The sequence below is a fragment of the Typha angustifolia genome, chromosome 11 (assembly GCF_048772165.1).
Source record: "Typha angustifolia cultivar Huaian chromosome 11, ASM4877216v1, whole genome shotgun sequence".
NCBI lineage: Eukaryota > Viridiplantae > Streptophyta > Magnoliopsida > Poales > Typhaceae > Typha > Typha angustifolia.
Window position 1 is genome coordinate 8,258,051 of NC_133249.1, and position 18,674 is coordinate 8,276,724.

At 38.7% G+C, this 18,674-nt stretch overlaps 2 protein-coding genes and 1 long non-coding RNA gene across 4 annotated transcripts; 1 reads left to right on the plus strand and 2 right to left on the minus strand.

Moving 5' to 3' along the window:
- Positions 1 to 917: 917 nt before the first annotated feature.
- Positions 918 to 5,352, minus strand: LOC140771151 (uncharacterized). The gene is made up of 9 exons (XM_073112574.1): positions 5,273 to 5,352; positions 5,076 to 5,137; positions 4,823 to 4,909; positions 4,508 to 4,594; positions 3,217 to 3,270; positions 2,806 to 2,990; positions 2,441 to 2,523; positions 2,119 to 2,219; positions 918 to 1,348 (listed from the first exon to the last, which is right to left on the minus strand). Exons 3-9 carry the CDS (start codon positions 4,877 to 4,879, stop codon positions 1,130 to 1,132), a joined length of 786 nt encoding a protein of 261 aa, XP_072968675.1. The 5' UTR covers positions 4,880 to 4,909; positions 5,076 to 5,137; positions 5,273 to 5,352; the 3' UTR covers positions 918 to 1,129.
- Positions 5,353 to 5,934: 582 nt separating this feature from the next.
- Positions 5,935 to 8,059, minus strand: LOC140771152 (uncharacterized). 2 transcript variants are annotated; one of them, XM_073112576.1, is made up of 3 exons: positions 7,909 to 8,059; positions 6,400 to 6,941; positions 5,935 to 6,312 (listed from the first exon to the last, which is right to left on the minus strand). In XM_073112576.1, exon 2 carries the CDS (start codon positions 6,905 to 6,907, stop codon positions 6,422 to 6,424), a length of 486 nt encoding a protein of 161 aa, XP_072968677.1. In that variant the 5' UTR covers positions 6,908 to 6,941; positions 7,909 to 8,059; the 3' UTR covers positions 5,935 to 6,312; positions 6,400 to 6,421. The 2 variants fall into 2 exon arrangements, with proteins under 2 accessions (XP_072968677.1, XP_072968676.1); XM_073112575.1 differs by having other exon boundaries at positions 5,935 to 6,941.
- A 4,383-nt stretch (positions 8,060 to 12,442) lies between these two features.
- LOC140771392 (uncharacterized) lies at positions 12,443 to 18,244 on the plus strand. The gene is made up of 3 exons (XR_012106156.1): positions 12,443 to 12,493; positions 17,685 to 17,790; positions 17,935 to 18,244. It is a non-coding gene; the product is annotated as an uncharacterized lncRNA (long non-coding RNA).
- The last annotated feature ends 430 nt before the right edge of the window (positions 18,245 to 18,674 follow it).

The following is an 18,674-nucleotide window of genomic DNA, read 5'->3' on the forward strand; positions in this document are numbered from 1 at the left end:
CATTTTATGCATAAAAATATAGAATCTTATTTTTTATAATCACTAAATTTTTTTAGGTTTTTTTAATAAATATTTAGAAGATAAAATACTGGACTAGCCTAATTTACTGATAATTATAATAAATATAGTTTTTGTATTGTGAGGGGTGTTGTGTAAATAAAGTTTAAGAAAGAGGGCTAATTTGATATAAAAAAAAAATTCCACAAATTTTTCCAATAATTTATGGACTCAGCAATCAGTGATCCCTCCTGTATCTGGACGCAATTCCGTCCCTCCTCTCATCTTCCGGCCCTATAAAATGGGAATTAAGCTCGTTCCCTCCTACCCGGGAAACAAATTTAAGTCGGTCCATATACATACAAGTGTTTGTATAATTGCCAAGAAGGCGATGGTGGAGGAGGAGCTGAGGCGGAGGAACGAGGAGCTGGAGAGGGAGGTGAGGCAGGCGAGGGCGGAGCTGGAGAGGATGCGATCGCGGTTGAGTTTTATCGAAGAGGCCGAGGAGCGGCTCAGCGTCCAGCTCGGCGAGCTCGAGGCCGAGGCGGTCGAGGATGCCTTAGCCTATCGGGTCCACGTCAAGGCCCTCTCCGACGAGCTCGCCCTTGCCCGGAGAATCCTCGGATCCGCCGGCCTGTCGGCAATGGGAGTGAATCCTATTAGTTAATAAGGTGTTTGGGAACTCATTTTTCTTGATTTTCTTTCTTTTATTTGGAAGAAATTAACGGTATACCGGGAGAATAGAGATTGTTGTACATCCATCTTTGTTATGTGATGGTTTTAAAATTATAATTATACCAATTTATTTGTTTGGGATAAATCATTCGTGATGTCATTTTGACGTTGTTGTTTTTTATGTACATGCCATTACTAGCAGCCTAGACAAATAGGAGATTAATAAAAAAAAAAACAGATTAAATCGAATACTGCAGGCAGGCATTCCTATTAATTAGAATAATCATTCGCGTTGTTAATTTCAATTGATCGACCCAAAAGTGCAAGCGCTTAACCACTTAATCGAATATGTTAATACAGTTCCTTCGATCATGCTGCTATTTAGATCGGATTCAGGTGAAGTCAAAAGTAAAGATGGTGAGGCTGGTTGCATCTTTTTCTGCTCTATATCTTTGATTCAGCCTAGCCCGCTGTAACTCTTGACATTTTGAAGAGCTTCTTCCTCCAGGTCAACCAGCATGCTACAAAAAGCTTCAATATCTTTTGCTTCTTCCTTGAATGAGAACCTGAACTCTTTCCATTGGTAGTGTTGAGGAAGACTACTGCTCGCCGCAGTCTCCGGAACCTTCGCGAGGACGTCAAATCCCTTTCGGTCAATGGAAAGCATCAATGCGTCCTTCGAACAGAAAGTATAATATCAAGTCAACAACATTTTCAGGATTCCGCCATTAACAAATAAATGAATTTCCTGCCACAACCTTCTAAAATCAAACGATCCTGTATGACAAAAGCAAGTCAAAGTCCTTTCACATAAAAAGAGGTCACATACCTGACATGACTATAAAGTGGTACTCGGAGCCTAATTATAGTCAACCAGGATACCAATGCATCATTCATGCACCAAAGTTGATTATTACCTAGTGGCCTAGAATCAGTCGTGGCTTTTGTCCGATTTTCATAAGATATACCACATAAAATTGATTTTCCACGATTTTATTTACATGGATATATTCATGGACCATACAAGTCCTCCAAGTCACTCTAATTTTTCCACCAGAAAAACAGAATAGAACCACTTAGATCTCATCCCATATCACAGCCAAATCGTACTCATGCATAGTATTGATAAGCAAGTGAAGACTCAAAATCCATGACCTAACAAATGACAAGTGAATAAGAAGGAAGGAAGCATCTCTAACTTGCATGACATACATACTGATGAAAAGAGAACATGGACGTCTTGTAGTTTCTTGTCTGCAATATCACTAAGTTGCACTAACATTTTAAATAAAATATCAATAGTAATGGCCACAGTGACCTACCATAGTCGAAGCAAAAGCATGATTAAATGACTTTTAACTGACTGGTCTCTACTTTTAAATCAGCTTTAATAATAAATGAGCAGAGAATTTCTGTCTGAAGATATGACAAAGTTCTTTCACTTACTCGTGCAGTCATATTGTAATATTCAAAACAGAAAAGAATCAATGCTCTCCGTCTTGTCTGACTTTGATTGATACCATCGATGAGCTTCCCAGAGAAGGGCACTAGGCAGAGACAGAAACATTTAGATCCCAAAAGTGACTACAGGCTTAGAAAACAAAAGGATTAGTCTTAGTTAAAGAATTGATACTTTCTGTAGTGAATGATTGCACATTATATTCTGGCATCAATAAACTAGCTGACATCTTTTATACAAAGAATTCAAGAACACTAGAAAATGTGTCAAGAAAATGCACAGATAAAATCTACAAATAGCAAGTCATACATAGCAAGTCAGCTTTAGGAGCTTCAATATCATCCAGCTCCACATCATGTATGTCCCCACTGCCATCAATATAAGTGCACGAACTGAAAATAAGATTAAGAAGCACATTAGATGGTTAATTTCCCATGTTATAATGGTTTCAATCATAACAACCAAATTGGTAGGATCTCCTTGTGTCACTAGTAGATGAAGAAACAAAGGAAGGGCTTAGAGAGATAACAGTTTTCAGTCACACAAACTCCAAATAATTGTTCAAGTGTTCAGCCAACAAAGGGAAAAAATCAAGAGAAACACTTATGCATGCTACTTGCTAAATGTATTAAAACTACCTACTACAAAAATTAAAATAAATGAGCCTGTCATACCTAATATCAAACTTATAAACATTGTAACAATCATTTGTGTTTAGTATGTCCACGAAGCCTTCGCTCCTTGATCTGCAACTGATACTGGCAGAACTTAGTATAGCAGAGACTGTATAACTGGCTTGGCTAGCTGTGTTATATTCTGATAATATGGATTCCTTTATGCTATCTTTAACAACCTGGACCTGTATCAAGTATCAAAATTCAGAAGCAAAAGAAACACCCAATTGTTAAATCACCTTACAAGTGAATACTTAAAATCATGACAAACAATATAATCCTTTAGGATGAATCCCAATAATCTACTGTCAAGAGAAGTAATACTGAGATTGCATTTGAACCCCTAGATGAAGCCCAATTAAGAATGTTGATGAAAGTGGAGCATTCTCTTAAGATTGTGTAAAGAGCTACCTTTTTATCTTTCATACGTATGACATCACCTGACAAAGCAACCCGAGCTGGCAACTACACAAGATAAGAAACAATACAAATAAGGAAATTGTGCCCATAGAACGAGTTTATCAAAATTATATATGCTGTTCAATTTCTTTTAGCAATGAAATATTACAGACAAGCTACTAAATTACTGAGGATTTTGAGCAGAAATATGTGAATTCAACATAGGTATTTAGCAAGGTTCCAAAAATCGGTATTGGGATCGGAATCGGCCGTCCAGAAAAATGATACGTATCGGCCGTATCGGCCGTATCGGCCATATCGGCCGCCTGTATCGGATTAGACTATTTTAATTAAATAAAATTCTAAATATTATTAAAAATGTTGAGAAATTTCTAAAAATTTAGAAAAAATTATAAGAAAATAAGAAATAATAATTACTTACATATAAAGCCTAAAAAATAAAAATCTCTCTTCCTCTCTCTCTTCTTTCCTATCCTTCTAACTGTTAGTCTGAAATATTCATTCTCTTCCATACTTTTTTTTTCCTATCTTTCTCTCTCTCTCTCTCTCTCTCTCTTTTTTAATCTTTCCCTCTCCCTCACTCTCTCTTCATTTTTTTCTCTCTCTCACCCTCTTTTTTTTTAATCTCTCTCTCTCTCTTTCTCTCTCTCTCTCTGTGTGACAGCTGCTGCAGGCCGAAACCAGTCGGGATCGGCTGGTTTCGGCCTAGATCGGGATCGGCTACTCTAGAAACTGTTGTACAGATACTGAAATTGAAATTAATATCAGCAAATTTTCACCCAATGTGAACCTCACAAAAAGCTTCGGACAGGCAAGAAAGCCTCATATAGAAGTTTAGCATGGTACTCTCTTTTTGCCTATCTCTATTGTTTGTGTGCACGTGTGTTTTATCATTTTCATCTCCATATCCAAATCTCAAGAGATCATAATTCAAGTTTATTTACCTTTCCCAGCAATGAGCAGGTAGCTTTACATAGTTGTAGTGTAACACAAACATGGACATGGGAGGATATTTCATTAAGATATTTTAACTGCAGACTTTAACCATGAGAATACGAGCTCACTATCCCTCTGCTATTACCATTTCATTAACAATATAATCAGTAATTGCAAATTCCTTAGACAATTCTATAAATTGCTCTATGAGATTTACACAATCGAGGAGATAGGTTAAGAAAATGGAAAGATAAATTTCTGTAGCGATTCATCTACTAAGTCTTGCAAGGAACTTCAGATGCATAAACAGTCACATGGAATAATTGGAGATCTGTGAAGCACCAACCTTTTTTATGGATCTAAGCAAGCCCATAAGAGGACCAGGGATCAGGGTAGAAATGGAAAGAGAACCACGTTCATCGATAAGTGTGTTCTGCAAAATTAATCTATCAGGCAGGGTGAAAGTCAAAATTGCATATCCAAAACTAAGCAAAAACATAACAATGACTAACTAAACTGCAACACAGAATCTCATCTGTAAAGCATCAAATTCAGACATAAATCATACATTTTGACTGGACTCTAATTAGTCTCAGCTCATCTAAAATAGCATAGTTACATAGCAAGAGAACATCAAAATGCTAGATATATAACACAATACCGTGTTGTGGAAGTCCCCATCTCGTATCCACAAGTATGGCCTGCCCTTCTGAATCATGTAGTAAACCTTCGATGTGTAGATGTCATTCTTGCTTTTTTCAGTTTAACAGAAAAACATCAGTGTCTTGAATAATTGCAGGTAATGTACAAATAGAAAGTACCATCATAATGGGAAATTGATCAATTTGTTCAAAATAATAAGAGAAACAGAATGAATCCATATGATCAAAGAAATCGATTTATGTGACATTCACCTCCCCTTCACATCTGCCTTGATGGTATTGAGATGAGCTTGCCAATTCGAAGCCAAAATATTCTGCAAAAAAGAAGCCATGAAAGCATTACTAGATCGACTATTTCTTCTGCGTCGGCTCCCAAATAGACCCATTTAAAAGGTCTAGAGTATTTACGTAAGAATGGAGTTTTAAGGAGAGGAATATGAAAGTCTTACTCTACATCTCTCAGCGACAGAGAGGGCCACGGCCTTCGTCTTCATCGCCTCCTCTTTTAGTGCACGCCAAACGTTCGACAAAATGCCTACACCAGTCTGCAAACTTTTAAGAGAGCAGGCACGAATAGTGGGTGGGTGCTCACTCCGACTACACGGAAGAAATTATGAGTCTTATGAGCTTTATTGGGTATATGTAGGCATAAGTCAAGATTAAAGAGCTCAATTTCAGTCCGGGTGCCCGTCGGATGTGTACCAAGATACGGTTGCATGCATCCGACGGTTCCAATTGTGCCCAAAAGGAAATATCCAAGGTCAGTATGTGAGCAAAATTGATTAGAGCCATCGAATAAGCGCGACTAATGTATTGGCGTGCCTGGACTGACCTGCACAACTGAATCCCAACCCAAGATGTGCGAAGATTTATTTGGCCCCACCTAGTCTTCCCCTTTTGTCTTTTTCACTTCTTTCTTTCGTTCTTTCTTCCTTTCTTTTCTTTTCTTTTTCTTTTTATTTTTTTCAGGATGTTGGGGATATATTGCAGCAGTTGAATATTCGATTAAGTGCAAATGTCCCTGCTTATATCAACTCTATTATGAGTAGAGTCTAGAATTTATGTGTGAATAAAGTTTATATTTTGTTTCCAACAATGATCAAACTGCGACTGAGAAGAGCATCTTCCTTTTAAGTGTACTATTGTACTATCAATATAAACCATATTACAAAGCATGCATCTGTAAACTTGCACATCCACATACAGAAGTTTTGCATGATAATCTGAAAACATTCTGAGCTCATTAAATCACAACCAGATATATATATCGAAGATGACGAAAGCATCACTTGTTTGTCCATTCAACACTTGTGCCTTTAAATTCTATGAAACAAATGACTGATCGACAACATGTACCTATCTACATTAAGAACAGAAGAATAGCACAACCAACGCACTGCAAGGAATAGGAGGCGATAATTATGGCTGCAGGGGGTAGGTCGCTGAGAATGCCATTATTAAGAAGTCATAAATTGTGAAAGAGATACCTCTGTTTACAACAATCAGAAAGTCAGAATCATTTCTATTGTATGTCTGAAAATTATGGCTAATAGTGTCGACATTACAAATAACTTACAGAAATTTTTCATAGACAGAGATCACGTAGATTTTTTTGGTTCATCACTTTGATGCTGAGACGCAGCATCTGCTTTTTCTTCCATGATACGCCCTACCCCTTCTTGATAACCTTCTATGAAGCTTTTAAGTGCATCTCTATAAGCAGAAGCACGCATCATATAGATGCGTTGCAATGCAGGTCTCAGGGTCTCCATTCCACCTCTTGCGGCCACTGCAAGATCCTCCAATGTTGAAGGTTCACTTTGGCGAGATCTAGCATTTTCTACATGAGGTTCTTCTACATCCTTTTTATAGTCATTTGGTCTGAGGTCAGGGCCAATATCTCGCACCCAGCTAATGGCATAAAGCCTGGATGCTTCCTTCAAAACATACCAACGTTCTTTCCAGGTCAGTTCTCTTCGTTTTTTGAGATGGGGAGGGTCAGGCAGGGATGAAGGGAAAGCAATTTCCTTTAGATCATATCGAATGTAATCATATAATTTCCTGCAGACAACCTTTAGCTTCATCGTACTCTTTAAGCCCTCCGAATCTGGTGATGTCCTACATTAATTCAAATTCACATTCATCCACAAGTTTTTCCTGCCTTCTTTCTTTTACTTTTTAAGGAAGTGGCAACAAAATCTATGTCGAGAAAAGATAACAGCTCCTAGCCAGAAAATTCTAAAGAGTAACTCGAAAAATAAAAAATAAAAATCAACATGAAATTGTATAAGCATGAATCATATAACCAATCACCGAAAACTAATTTCATCATGCATGCACAGTATAGATCCTTGGCTGATTACTGATCGATTAAAAAGCACAGTTCAACAGTATTCAAGTGAAGAACCAACTGTACACCCAGGTGGTAGAGGAGGGGGTGAAAGCCATGGTAAACGGTGAAGCAGGTAAGAGGGAGATCTCCACAAGCACAAGCACGCAGACATGCGCGCACGCACACAGAGACTATTCTTAAGGAATATACATCTAATAAATAATTAAGTAATTAGCAGTAATCTACATTCACTAAATAGTAATACTGTGATACTAATCTACATCTACTGAAATCTTGGTTAAATCCCAGGATATTTCTGAGTTCTGACTATGCTTCTTGCAATTTTTTGGAACTTCCTACCACATTACTCTATTTTAATGTAATAAACAGTTAATATCGTTAGAGAAAAAAGCAAAGCAGAGATTCAATTTAGATAATAAATCAGTTGACTGTTCATTCACAAGCGGTAATGGGCAGAAAGTTTGTCATGCCTAGCAACTTTAAGAAAGATTGAAAATCAAGGAGCAATCAAGAAATTGTTTGGAGCTTTGGCAGCAGGAAGGTGAGAGTGAGAGTGGGAAGGTGGCCCGGTGGCTGCGGGCGGGGTGGTCGCCGGTGGGGAGCGACTTGTGGGAGTGGGAGAGTCAGAGAGAATGCAGGTGAGAGAGAGAGAGATGGGAGAGTTGTGGGAGGCGGCGGCCGCCAGTGGGGGTGGCGAGAGAGTAAGAGAGAGCGAACAATCCGCGGGCGTACCTATGTCGTCGCCGTGTGCCACTCGCCGCCGGTGCGCCGTTGGAGAGTGGAGAGATCCAGAAAGGCAGAGCGGAGAGGATTTAGGGATTAAAGTCTCGAGGGAGGGTTTTTCTTTTTAATCGGTTATTTTCTAACCAAATACTTGTCCTGACCGATAGCCCGGCCGACGCCGACCGTTATCTCCCCCTAATGCGGGCCGCCCGGCCCGCCAAAGAGCATTTCTATCGGGTGAAAGCGGATCGGATGCTCAATTCATATTTGAAAAATTCGGATATGAATAGTAAACGTTGAAACTATATTTTAACTAAATAGGTGAGAATAATTTTGGATATGAATCGAATCTTGGATGAATAGGATAGGATATGAGTTGAATTTTAAATGAATGTGAATCAAATCTTAAACGAATACGAATACTGATACAAACTAGATATGAATCAGATCTTACCTAGGTAAAAAAATATTTTCAATCAATATAATCTAGGTTTTTTGCATGAAGCTTTTGTGGTACCAGTTGATGCCATTACAGCAATCAAGGTGCAATGCCAGATGAAGAGAAATTGGATGGGTGATCCCTGTGCTCCAAATAAGTATGCTAGGGATGGCTTGACTTATATTTATGGCGCGAATGCTTCAAGGATCATATTTCTGTATCTATGAAGGAAACTTTATAAATTTTTTTAAAAGGAAAGCTTCTGTTGGAAATTAGTTAGGATAAGATAATTAATGGATTCAAATGTTGCAGAAATCTTTCCTCCAGTGGATTGACGGGTCACTTATCCATTTCATTTTCTATTCTGAAAGCAATCAAGACTTTGTAAGTGTATATATATATATATATATATATATATATATATATATAATAAAATAATAATAATGATAATAATAATATATAAATTAAATTTAAAAAAAGAAAAAAAAGAAAGAAAATAATAATAATAAATTTAGTGTTGTATAGCACGAGCTTGTGCCATGCAGTTTGTAGGCGTGCATTGAGGGCGCCACGCGTGCTCACAACTGTCGTAGCCGTCGCCGCCTTCCTCACCTAACACCATCTCTCTATCTCTTACCGTCGTTGCCTCGCCGGCCTGTCGCCACCTCCACTGATGCTAGTGAGCCTCTCTCCCCCCCCCCCCCCTTCTCTCTCTTCTCTCTCTTCTCTCTCTCTCTTCTCTCCCTTTCTTTCTCTTTCCCTCTCGGATTCGTTAGAATTAGGCCACCAGCGAGAGGCCGACCGCTAGCTGGCCAACAACGGCTGAGCCCCTCCCTGCTGACCTGGCTCCTCCTCCCTTCCCTTCCTTTCTTCTTTTCTTCTCTTCTTCTTCCTTATTTCTTCTCCTTCCTTTCTTCTCTTCTTCTTCTTCCTTATTTCTTCTCCTTCCTTTCTTCTCTTCTTCTTCTTCCTTATTTCTTCTCCTTCCTTTCTTCTCCTTCTTCCGTAGCTTCTTCTCCTCATCTTTCTACAATAGTGTAGTAGGCAATGCTCCTTTATTTTTTTAATTTTATTTCTTTGTTTATTTATTTATTTAGGTATTTCATTCTTAATTAATACAAATAGATTTAGACATTAATTAGTTTAATAATAATATACATTCATCAATATGATTATTATTAATTATAATTAATTAATGATTAATTATGTTATAAGCTATTACACATAAATACAAGTAATACTTATATTTATTATTTATTTATGTTTCTATTAGATTAATAGATAGATTCATAAATTATAATCATTAGATTTATAGATGTATACTAATATTCATATTATATATTTTAAACAATTCTAATAATTTATTATATATTATTTTGTAACAAATGAGATACTAGGCTTATTTATTTATTTATTTTTATAAAGTAACGACTACATTGTTCCTAGTTAATCAAAATAGAGTGGGAACCACAATTTATTTATAATTAGATTTGTATGTATATTTATATATTTATTTATAATTATATATATATATTTATATATTCAGCTTTTTTATTTTATTTTATTTTATAATGTCATACTTAGACTATTCTTTTATCTAAAAAGGAGCAACTCTTTTATTCTCATTTTATAACCGACCATTTTATAATACATAGTATAATCTTAACATTAAAAGTTTAAAAGATAAGTATAAACACTAAAGCTCAAAAAATTATCATATTTTACACAAACATATTTTAATGAGATAAATGACTAATTTTATATTACTTAAATATTTTCAGATTCTAAACCCCTTATGTTAGACCTTATGGATTCTATTAGCGATGAGTTGACACTCCGTTGTCGAATGTGAGTGTCACGTGGTTCGTGTCTTCTGATCAAATGTGAGTAGTTTTATCTCCTGAACACCTTTTTTAAATTAGGATCTATTATATAATTATATATATACATGTTTTGGCCTCAAGCATGATTATATGATCTTATCTAGAGATGATTTCAATCGAGCATATTTTATCATGTATTTGATTAGACTAATCTATGATATGAGTATGCTGATGACATATAGAGATGATTAGAGATGATTATACTGTTATAACTTTATACCGAGATGATCTCTAGCATGAGTATAAATGTGATAGACTAGTAGAGATATGCATGTGTTAAATATATGGTTGGAGACTATATTGCATTATTTTTCTCTTGACTTTCTTACCACCTATATTTTTGATATACATGACTTATTATAGTACTTGATATATGCACGTGATCAATTATATGGAAAAAAATACATAAATATCATTAATAGAAAAGTTAATAGAAAATGTATGAGGATACTTGAGTAAGCGCTAGGGTTAAGGGTGGTCGCTGATATGCGATATCTTGTGACCCATGTCTTAGAATAGTTGAATCTGTACGCATAGACAATCGGATACCTGTTGTTCGCTAAGGCATGTGTGCAGCGAGTTACCCTCATGTGATTTCTATTAACTGGTAGAGTATCCGATCTAGATGAATTTTGATATACCCTTAGTGTATGACAGAGTATGATTATGATTGAGATACTCTTAACGCATGACATGGTATGCTTTAAGTCTATGAGCAAGATGTTGAAATTAGGTACCAGGTGTTGACTTTGCATAATGGTCTAGTATGATGATATTATTTAGAGTCGATACTAATAACTGAGATACTGAGAAATATATATAATTTCATTATCATATGATATACATGATATACCTGTTTATTGAGTGGTTATTATGCATTATATGTTATTGCATTTGATATCATAACATGATCGTGGTCAGCATGCACCATATGATGTGTCATATTTGAGAGAGTTATGGTAATAGTATGACATAGAGTACATTGTCGAGAATTATATATCTGATCAGTTAGGACATGATATCCACTGTATATTTATATATTATTGAGAATACATTTATATATTCATTCATAACATAATGCTCTTTCTGATTCATATTATCTAGTATATGATTTACTCTCTATTTAGCATCACTAATTTAAGATAAGGTCTATTAACTTAGCCTTTTGCTCATGACTTTTTTTATTTTTTTCTAACCCACTTAAATATGTGGTACGTAATAGCGACTTGAGATATCCTAAAAAGATATTTAGATGCGAGGCGGTATAGATGATAGTTTATATAGAAATTGAGTTGTATCATTTTTTGATATTTGTACTTTATTGTATTAGACGATAATTTATATAATACAGGTCGGATTATAGTGTACTCATGTTTTAATAATTTTAAATTGTATTTTGATAGTTTGTTGTGGCCTATGTGGATCTTGCTAGATTATGTAGCTGTCTAGTATGGTTGTTGTGTACTTGGATATTCATATGTTAATAGGTTTATTTAGTTGATAGTATGATTTATCTATGTTAATATGTTTATTTGGTTGATAGTATGATTTATCTCTGAGATGAATTATGTTGAGTGTAAGTGTATTTGTGTATGTTGGGCCTCGCCCGTCCTGTCACGTGCGTCGCACGTGCCATGTGGGCGTGCATGTGCATGTGCCAGGCGAAGGCATTACAGTAAGTATGGCCACGGGCCACCTTTTTTTAATAGTTTTAGCTCTCTGCCAAAAAGTTATATCTGCCAATTTCTTTCACTCTTCCAGAAAGTTGATTGTTAAAAGAAACAGTTTTCGGATCTACATACCAATTCCCGTGCAAACATGATGGTGAATGACCAAAAGCATGTTAATGGAATCTCAACTATTCAATGGCGTATTGCATTTGAGCATGTAAAACAGATCCAAATGTGATCAAGCCTTGCATCTGAATGATTCGCTAGCTATTCTTAGCATTTTTTTTATTGGTTGTGTACTTGAAACGTTCAGTTTACTAGTACCAAATTTAGCTGGAACATACTTTTAGAGATCTCGCACTTCAGTTGACACTTTAGTTGTGTAAGATTTGTAATCAGATCTGGATCCCATACCTTGTGCCGTGTAGGATCTTCCCAAAGCTTCACAATGAAATTTATATAATTTTTAAATAGAACCATCAACTATGCAACCTTCTATATAACTTGCCTTTGGCGTTTTTTTTGAGCTACTCCCTCTGTGGAAATTGTTAGCAAATCATTATTAAGCAAGTGATGGTCTTGTCTAATTGAAGCCACTAATGGTAAGGTACACATTTTTCTTTTGGGGCTGCTAAGATTTCTGATGGATGAGTTATAGACTTATAGTTATTTACTCACGATATCCAACGATGTGCAATAATATGCCTTGTCATTTTCATTTTATTCTTTATTTTCAAGATCATCTACAATTTTCCTGAATCAGTTGTTTAGATCTTGTAGTGTTTTCATTATCCCAGAAACACGTTTATGCAGTACATTACTAACTAATAGTTATACATCTTGAGATGGAGAGCCTCTAGGACAATTGTACATTGTTGGTATTTTGTTTCTAGGATTTGTCTTACAAAAAGTTAAATGGGACAATGCCCGGTTTTCTAGCAAATTTATCTTCCCTTCAGGCACTATAACTGTTCAGATCAAGCTTATTTTTCAGACTTTAGGAAAGAAAAAAAATATTTGGAGGTTAAATGCTATCAACTTCTAGGCAGGGACTTGACGGGCAATTGCTTCACTGGACCAGTCCCTGATGTTCTTCTTGAGGTTCTTTTACTAATGTGTTATGTGATACCTTCTCGTGGACCTCCGTCAAAGACTCCACTAATTTTTTTTATTGTAGTTAATAAAAGTAGCATCCTCATTGCCCATGTCTTTTTCCATTAATGTGAGGTAGGGTATGCCAGTAAAAATAGTCCCAGGCCAAAATACACTTCTTTACTGGCATTTATTACATGAACGCTGCTGTAAGCACTATCATAACCGTGGTTAGATGTTAATGATGGAACAAGGGTATATAGTTTCTTCAAGAATTCAATCCACTTCTGCCATTAGGTGTTATGTGAATGAAGTATATCATTTTGTCTTTAAAATTACTTTGAATGTTACTAGCTTTAAGAGCTCCAAATTATTATCAATAAGTGTTTGTGAAGAAAGAAACAAATTATATAGGATTAGATGGAGAGATTCAGACTGTTATTTAGAAGTTAAGCGAGATTTTTTTAGAGGACTTCTATAAATTGTCTAATAACCATAGGAGGATGAAGATTAAACAATGCAATAGGCGCTTTGCAAAATTTTTGCTTTTATTGCAGAGCTGGAATTTTTTTCAATGGAGGTCAGTTCTTTTAAGAAATGCAAACTTTTGATAGGCAGAGATACTGCCAGGAGTGGGGGGCTCATTTGTGGGAGGAGGACAGGACCTGCGAGTATAGAAGTAGGGCAAAGTCGTCATGGGAGGGGGGTACTCCTCTGGGGGGGTTGGGAACTCAGCGAGAGAGCGGTCTGGTGGAGCAGAAGGAACTGGTAGTAAAGGCGTGTCGATGGGTAGAGAAATTTGAGGCATGTGGGATATTGATGGTGGGGCTGAACCAGGCACCTCGAAGGGGATGGAGGATAGGCTAGGAGTAGGGAGATCTAAAAAAGATAAATCCGATGGAGCTAAGGTATCAGTGCTAAAGAAAGGTATCTCTTCCAGAAAAGTGACATGGCGCGATATCCTAAGACGATGAGCAGAAGTGTCATAACAACGATAACCTTTATGCTCAGGACTATATCCTAGAAAGACACACTTAGCTGCTCTAGGGGATAACTTGTTACGTTCACCTGGAGGAAGAAGAACAAAACAGGTGCACCCAAAAACACGAAGATGACCATACGAGGGGGAAGTACCATAGAGACGATCGTATGGAGTCAAACCATCAAGGACAGATGATGGAGTTCGATTGATGAGATAGAGAGCAGTAAGAAGAGCCTCAGCCCAATAAGAACGAGGAACAAAAGCCTCAAAGAGAAGAGCTCGAGTGGTCTCAAGAAGATGATGATGTTTTCGTTCGGCAACTCCATTCTGAGCAGGGGTATAGGGACACGACTGCTGAGGTAGAGTACCGGCAAAAGCATGAATGGAACGAAACTCAGAGGAAAGATACTCACGAGCACCATCAGATCGGAAGATCTTAATAGACCGACCAAACTGAGTACGAACCATAGAAGAAAAATCACGATAAATCTGACACACTTCGGAGCGCTGACGCATAAGGTAAACCCAAGTGAAACGAGAAAAATCATCAATGAAACACACATAGTAGATAAAACCAAGACCCGAAGGGAGTGGAGCAGGTCCCCAAATATCAGAGTGCACAAGGTGAAAAAGGGAATCAGAGATATTTGTACTAAGAGGAAACGGAAGGGCCCGGTGTTTTGCCAACCTGCAGCCAGTACAAGGGGACAAACAAGAAAAATGACCACTGCCTAAACATCCAGATCGGGACAAGGTCTTGAGACGCTGACTCGATACATGACCTAGACGCCGATGCCACAAGTCTGAAGGAGAGAGAGGAGTGACTGGACAAGCACTGGGACGAGGTGATGGAAGGTGAAGCTGATCCAGGTAATAAAGCCCATGTATCCGACTACCGATCCCAATCCTCTGGCCTGTAGACGGGTCCTGCACAACACAAGAAGTAGAAGAGAAGGATACAGTGTAACCAGAGTCAGAGAGCTGAGTAATAGAAATAAGACTCATGGTTAGGCCGGGGACAAGCCAAACATCAGATAAAGTAAGACGACTCGTGGGATCCGTGGTAGGAGTAATGTAACCAATATGAGAGATAGGGTAATGGGTCCCATCAGCTGTATGAACATGAGGAAGAGTGATAGGGGCAGAGGTGAGGCTAGTAAAGATGGAAGGGTCACCAGTCATATGATGTGAGGCGCCAGAATCAAAAATCCAGGGCTTAGTCATACCAGAGACAGCAGATGCAGAAGTAGAGGCACCAGTGAAGCTGAGAGCTCCATGAATGAGCTGCTGAATCTGCTGGAGCTGCGCACTGCTGAAGGTGAGATTGCTGGAGTGATCAGATGGACTAATATTTGGTGCAGCGGTAGAGGAAGCTAAGTGACGACTCCTGTCCTTGCTTGATCCCCCTTTGCTAGAACGGGGAACAAGCTCAGGATGAAGTCGATAGCAACGAGCGGCAAGATGACCAGGACGACCACAATGAGTGCACATAGGACGCGATGAGTGGTGATCTCGTCCAGGCACATGAGTGACGCGAGCAGCAGTCGAAATATCAGGCGTGACTAATATAGGAGCAGGAGCAACACCAAGCACACTCTCTATGGCTACAGAAGGTGGTGTAAGACGCTGCCTAAGCTCCTCAGCCTGTAACTCAGCTATAGCACTGTCTAGGCTTGGCAAAGTGGAACGATGCAATAAATGACGAGTCAAATCCCCAAATTTCGGACGAAGAGCATTTAGAAAATCCATTAGATGATCCTCATCACGGTGGCGCTGAGCGGACATCGAGTCAGAGGGGTGGCTGAAAGTGGGCTCCATAGACGTAAGCTCACGCCATATGTCAGTCATGCGGGCGTAAAAGTCCTGGATAGAGAGCTGACCCTGTCTGACCTCCTGAGCATCGCGACGAAGCTGAAAGCGACGCATCAGACTCGACTGAACAAATCGACGACTAAGATGAGCCCAAATGGCCTGAGCAGAAGACAAGGTCTGAAGCTGAGGTCGAAACGATCGATCAACCTGCAAGATGAGGTAGGTGCAAACCTCCATGTCGCGTAGCTCCCACTCACCATACTCCGAAGACGGAACCTCCGACTGAACAGCCTTGGGTGTGTCAGACTCAGTAGAGGTCACAATGGTAGTCTGAATGATAGTGCGAGGGGGAGCACATCCCGTAGAGATGCCGTCAATGTGTCCGAGAAGACGTCGCCCGCGGAGGACTGTCTCAATAGAAGATGCCCATGTGATCCAATCCTGCTCGGTGACAAGTAGAAAACCGACTAATGATACACTCTCACGATCGACCGGAACATAAGATGCCATTGGAAGGAACGACAATTGATCAGCCACCTTGAGAGTGATGTAAGATTTTCCACTTAGCCCACTCAAATCTTTCGTCGAACACCTGGTGAGCGGAAAGTTTTGAATAGAACAGCAGAAAGAGAGCTGAGAATACAGTGAATTTTCGTCGAATACTTAGTGGGCAGTAGGTGAAAATATAATCCTGCAAGTGCAGAATCAAAGAACTGCAGAAAAAAAGAGTGTTGTGGAGGCAGGGAACTTTCGTCGAACACTTGGTGGGCGCTAGCCAAAACAGTGGTGCCGAGCTGTCAGATTAAAGGAGATGAAAGGCAGCTCGATCAAGAACAACAGCTTAAAGGGTGGTTGCTGCACTGTTGCTTCTGAACTAAGAAGAGGAAGGAAATTGATGCCCGTGCTGCTGCTGCTGCTGCTGAAAACAGAGGCAGCTGCGACTACCGTTGTTGCTGCTGCTGCTGCTGCGGTGGTTGTGGCTGCTGTAGTTGCTGCTGTAGTTGCAGGAACTCGCGAGGAAGAATAGATGTGCTGCTGCTGCTGAAAACAGGGGCAGCTGCAAGCTGTCGTTGTTGCTGCTGCTGCGGTGGCTGCGGCTACTGCTGCGGTGGCTACGGCTGCTGCTGTGGGGGCTGCGGCTGCTGCTGCAGTGGCTGTGGTGATAGAGGCTGCGGCAGTGGCTGCTGTAGCATCAGCGAGCTCGAGGAGTGAGGCGGCAGCTCCCAAGCTCAACGATGGTGAAAAAAAAAACGATCCAAGGGGGAGATGACTATTAGAGAGTGAGAGCTAGAGATCGGAACGCTCTGATACCATGAAACAATAGTTGGATTACCCTAGATTGGGTTGAAGGAGAAGAGAGAGGAGAAGAGAAGAGAGGAGAGAAGAGAGTGGTGAGAAATATTTTGTATTCGACGTTTTATCAAAGAGGGTTGACCCCTATTTATACAAAGTCAGCATGAAATAAGATAATTAGATAATTTAAATCTAATAATTCTAATAGGCTAGTTAAGTAGTTATTAGATGCTTGGGGATTCTTTCAAATTTCAATTAGCTTAAAGTCCTCAAGTAGGGGAACATAGTGTTGCTTGTGGACATTGGTTATGGGTAGAAGTTGTTTTCACATGTTGCACATAGGTAATAGACTCAACTCCAGCTTTTTGAAGAAAGAGGCAAATGCAATATGCCAGAATCCCAGATCATAATGTGAGGAAATATCTTTTTCTCTCTTTTGCTGCACTTTAATGTGGAGTGAACTGCATTCATGGGATTCCTTTTTATTTTTGCCTTCTAGCATTTTTCTTCTTGAGCTTGCTTACTGCCAACTTTTGTTAAAATTTCTTGGTGCTAGATTTGACAACAGTTCTAATACATGTGGCAATGGTGTCTCACCCGAGTCTATTTCAAAGGGGAAGAAGATCACTATGCCAGTCATTGTAGTTATTTCAGTAGTTCATGTGGTCTTACTGGCAGTGGTGGTGTTCACCATACTGATATTGAGAGGAAGGCCACAAGGTTATTACTTGTAACTGCAAGCTTTACTTTGCAATAATCCCTTTCTCATTTTCATTTTACTCGAATATTATTCCAGTTATATTTTGAACTTGAAGCCTTTATCTGTGATGTTTATCTCATAATCTCCCCTTTTTTTTTATGAAGTATCTTCTCCAAATGCCCCTACAAGGACGCATATTGAAGAAGATCCTGGAAGTAATGTGGATCTTTAAAAAAGCATCATGTGCAACTTCAGATTAGGCAGCTCACATACTTCCAGTTGACGAACATTACCAACAGAATTATGCGAGTCATCGGACAAGGAGGATTTGGGACCGTTTACATGGTTACATGGAAGATGGTACTGTGGTTGCAGCCAAGCTGCTCTTCGGATCATCATCACAAGGACAGAAGGAATTTCTGGCTGAAGTAACTAAATTGAATCTTGTTTGGTGTCTGTTCTCTCAGAAATGAGATGGGTTTTAGCAATGTGATGATGAGCTTTGGAAACAAAGGTTTGTGCTATAGCTGATGTTAAATCAGTGCTTAGGCACTTCATATGGCATGCAAGGATTGAATTAACATGACAAAATTGAGATGTAAAAAGTGTTATAAATGCTTTGTACAGAACATCATCATGAAGTAGAATCTTCTTGATGCTAGTTATGCAAAGTTCTATCTGACAGTTGATTCACCATAAGAACCTAGTTTCTTTAGTAACCGATGGGGAACCTAGCTCTTGCCTTTGAATATATGCCTCAAGGAAGCCTTCATGATCATCTCAGAGGTCAGTCAAGATGAACAAGCTGTAGTCTTAATCCATGTAATCATAATTAACAGAACCGGACTGAACATTGACTCGGTTAGAGACCCGGTTGAACCAATAATATACAAATTGTTCTATG